Below are 3360 nucleotides of genomic sequence, written 5' to 3' on the forward strand. Positions count from 1 at the left end.
CCCATTCACACACACACACACACACACGTACACACAGACACAATTGAAAAGAAATCTTTCAAAAGAAAGAAATAAAAAGAGAAAGAGGGATGCGGGACAGCTGAGTGGTTGACTCTTCCTGACTACTTGCCTAGTATTCACAAGACTCCCTGTACTGAAAAGGGAAATCAAAACCTGCAGCAGTGAAACTATATCTGTGTCCCCAGCGTAAGAGGTCACCTTGCAGTGTGTGCACCTGTCCACGTAGAAGCCAGAGGTTGCCATCTGCTTTCTTCCTCAGTTGTTCTCCACCTTAATTTTTTAGGCAGTCTCTGGCTGAGTCCAGAACTCTCTAATCCAGCTGGGACTGCCTTGTCTCTGCACTGCTGGGCTGCGAGTACAGATGTGTGCTACTGGAGCTGGCTTTTATCAGAGAGCCAAGCTTGAGTTCTTGTGTTTGCATTGCTAGCCTTTAACCCACTGAGCCAGCTGCCCAGTCTCCATTTATTGTCTTCAAACCTATCTGCCCCGCATCCAGTCAGGCGAGCTCCGGTGGAAAGGGTTTTGAGTGGAAGAAGACAGACATGGTTGTTAACCTCAACTTCCCGGTGCCCACAGTGTGTTTCACAGTTGGGCATTGGTTTCCATCAGGAGCCCCTGGCTCCCTTTCTGCAAACTGGAATTGGTAAGAGGGTCAAGTGTATCACTAGCTCTTATTGTGGCTTGTGCGACTCCGAGTTAAAGAAACTTGGAGATTTAATGAAAACTTAGCTAATGATCAGGGACATGCAGATGCCTCTTGATGCCACAGACCCTTTGGAAGGTAGAACACATTTCCATCTCCCTGGGGAAACAATCTTGAATAAGATCACTGTGAAAAGCCTAACAGGCTCTGGTGATCTTGTGTTCTGTGCCACACATGAGTGTGAAACACTGACGTAATTATGTATTGGATTTTTTTTTTTTTTTTTTTTTTTTTTTTGTGGTGAAAAAAAGGTGTATATTTAGAATTAGCCATCTGGACTCAGTTTAGATGATCCCAATCTTGTTGGCAACATCTAGAGCATCATAATCAGGAGCCAAGCGAACATACGCCTTCTTCTCTCCATCAGGCCTTATTAGGGTATTGACTTTGGCCACATCAATGTCATAGAGTTTCTTCACGGCCTGTTTGATCTGGTGCTTGTTGGCCTTAACATCCACAATGAACACAAGAGTGTTGTTGTCCTCTATTTTTTTCATGGCTGACTCAGTGGTCAGTGGAAATTTGATGATAGCATAGTGGTCAAGCTTGTTTCTCCTGGGTGCACTCTTTCGAGGATATTTTGGCTGCCTCCGGAGCCGCAGAGTCTTGGGCCGCCGAAATGTGGGTGATGTTCGGATCTTCTTCTTTTTGTGACTGTGGACGCCTTTCAGCACTGCCTTCTTAGCTTTCAAGGCCTTTGCTTTGGCTTCGGCTTTAGGAGGGGCAGGAGCTTCCTTCTTCGCTTTCGGCGCCATCTTGGCGAAAAGCTGGATTTACCAGAAATAAATTTACCATAGAAATGAAGGTCACAGGATAAGGTTGGAATGCTACTGTGATGCCAGTGCTTGAGAAGATGAAGCAGAAAGACACCATGTTTGAGAGCAGCCTGGGGTCATCTAAGAAAGTGCTGTCTCAGAGAAGAGGGAGGGGGAGCTTCTACCTCTGTTGATATGATCTTTATTGAGAGTTGTTCATTATATGGGAAACACATTCTGAGAGCCAAGAATGTTGGCAAGTGGTGTTGGTATCATCAGTAAGGTAGGTGGTGTCAGTTTGCCTCTATAGGACTTGTTCATATTATCCTACATACATGGATATGTACATGTAGCCCATATTTAAAATGTTATATACGAGCCTGGGGAGATGGTTCAGCAGTTAAATAAGGCATGAAGAGTGCAGCCCTTGCAGAGGACCCCCGGTTGCCTCCTAGTACCTGCATCAGATGGCTGACACACATCTGCATCTATAACTCCAGGGATCTGACTCCATTTTCTGGCTTTGAAGTATACCATGTGCATATACACACATGGGTGGTGCGTGCGTGCACACACACACACACCCCTCACAATTTCAAAAGCAGTACATATTTTTAAAACTACAAAATGAAGGGAAAAGTGCCAAATAACACTGTCAAATCTTTAGCATTGATTTTTAGCCCCATATTTACAACTATAAATAAGAGGAACATTTTTTTTTAACTCAGAATGATGAATAGACATGCCGACTATCTATTTCCCTTCTAAGATGTGAAGAAATGGTCTGAGAAATATGGACATGTGACTGTTTCACTAGAGACAATTTAGGAATCTGAAGATGATTTCACCATGTCTAGGCAAAATCAATAGGGGAGTAACATAAAATACAGCAAGCTAAGCAGAACCACAGAGCATGTTTTCTGGCCAGTTTTGTAAATGATTATTAACACAAAGGTTTCACAGGGAAGTGGCGGAGACATTGTCTGCGCTCTCAGCAATGAAGTATGGCACGGGTGTCCCCAAGGGAGCATAGTGATCCAGAAAAGCAGAGGAAATAGGTGTTTTGTTGTTGTTGCTTATCTCATTTTATTCTTTTTAGAAAAGTCCTGTTTGTTTTTTGATGTGCCTTTGTTTCCGTTGCTATGATAATATACTCAGACAAAGGCAACTTAAGAGAGTTAGCTCAGAGTCGTAAGTGAGAGCTCATCATTACAGGTAAATCATAGAATGAGCAGCAAAGGCTTGAGAGAACTAGTCAGTTTACATCCACTGACCAAACAGAGACCAGTGAACTACTGCATGTGCACTAGTACATAACCCCCTCTGAATACTTACTCTCTCCAGGATCCCAGGCCTAGGGAATGGTGCTGCTCACAGTGGGCAAACCTTCCTACATTTAATATAATTAGGACATAGACATTCTCAGCAGTGCTACGTCCACATGATTCTAGATAGACAATTAAGAGCAGCCATCACATTCAATAATTTTTTAATTTATCTGTTGGAAATTTGTATATTGAGACAAAAATATTGAGAATGTATTTGCATTATTTTTCAGAAATGCTTACAACATTAAGTGTCATTCACAAGTTGTAAGGAAATGAACTGTTCCAAAGGGGATAATCAACAACAAGTACGTTACACAGGATACTACTGACAATTTCACAGAGATACAAGAAAGTATCCTAATATGAAAACACATTGCATACTATCAGATGTGATTTGAAATCCATAAAGAGTAGATTTAAGGATTTGGAGCGATAGCTCGGCAGTTAGTGCTGAGTCCAGCCCAAGCAAGGACTGGAGCTTAGTTCTCAGCACCGAAGTCAGGAAGCTCACAATACCTATAGCTCCAGGTCCAAGAATCTCACAGCTCCAAGG

General features: G+C 42.7%; 1 protein-coding gene across 1 annotated transcript; it reads right to left on the reverse strand.

Moving 5' to 3' along the window:
* Positions 1-958: 958 nt before the first annotated feature.
* Positions 959-1485, reverse strand: LOC308421863 (large ribosomal subunit protein uL23). Its single transcript, XM_080918340.1, has one exon. The coding sequence runs from the start codon at positions 1477-1479 to the stop codon at positions 1009-1011; it is 471 nt and encodes a 156-aa protein (XP_080774466.1). The 5' UTR covers positions 1480-1485; the 3' UTR covers positions 959-1008.
* Positions 1486-3360: the final 1875 nt, after the last annotated feature.

The sequence above is a fragment of the Micromys minutus genome, assembly GCF_963924665.1.
Source record: "Micromys minutus genome assembly, chromosome: 1".
Taxonomy (NCBI): Eukaryota; Metazoa; Chordata; class Mammalia; order Rodentia; family Muridae; genus Micromys; species Micromys minutus.

Excerpts from the sequence above, each read along its gene's own strand:
- LOC308421863 (XM_080918340.1), bottom strand. The coding sequence starts at position 1,479 with ATGGCGCCGAAAGCGAAGAAGGAAGCTCCTGCCCCTCCTAAAGCCGAA.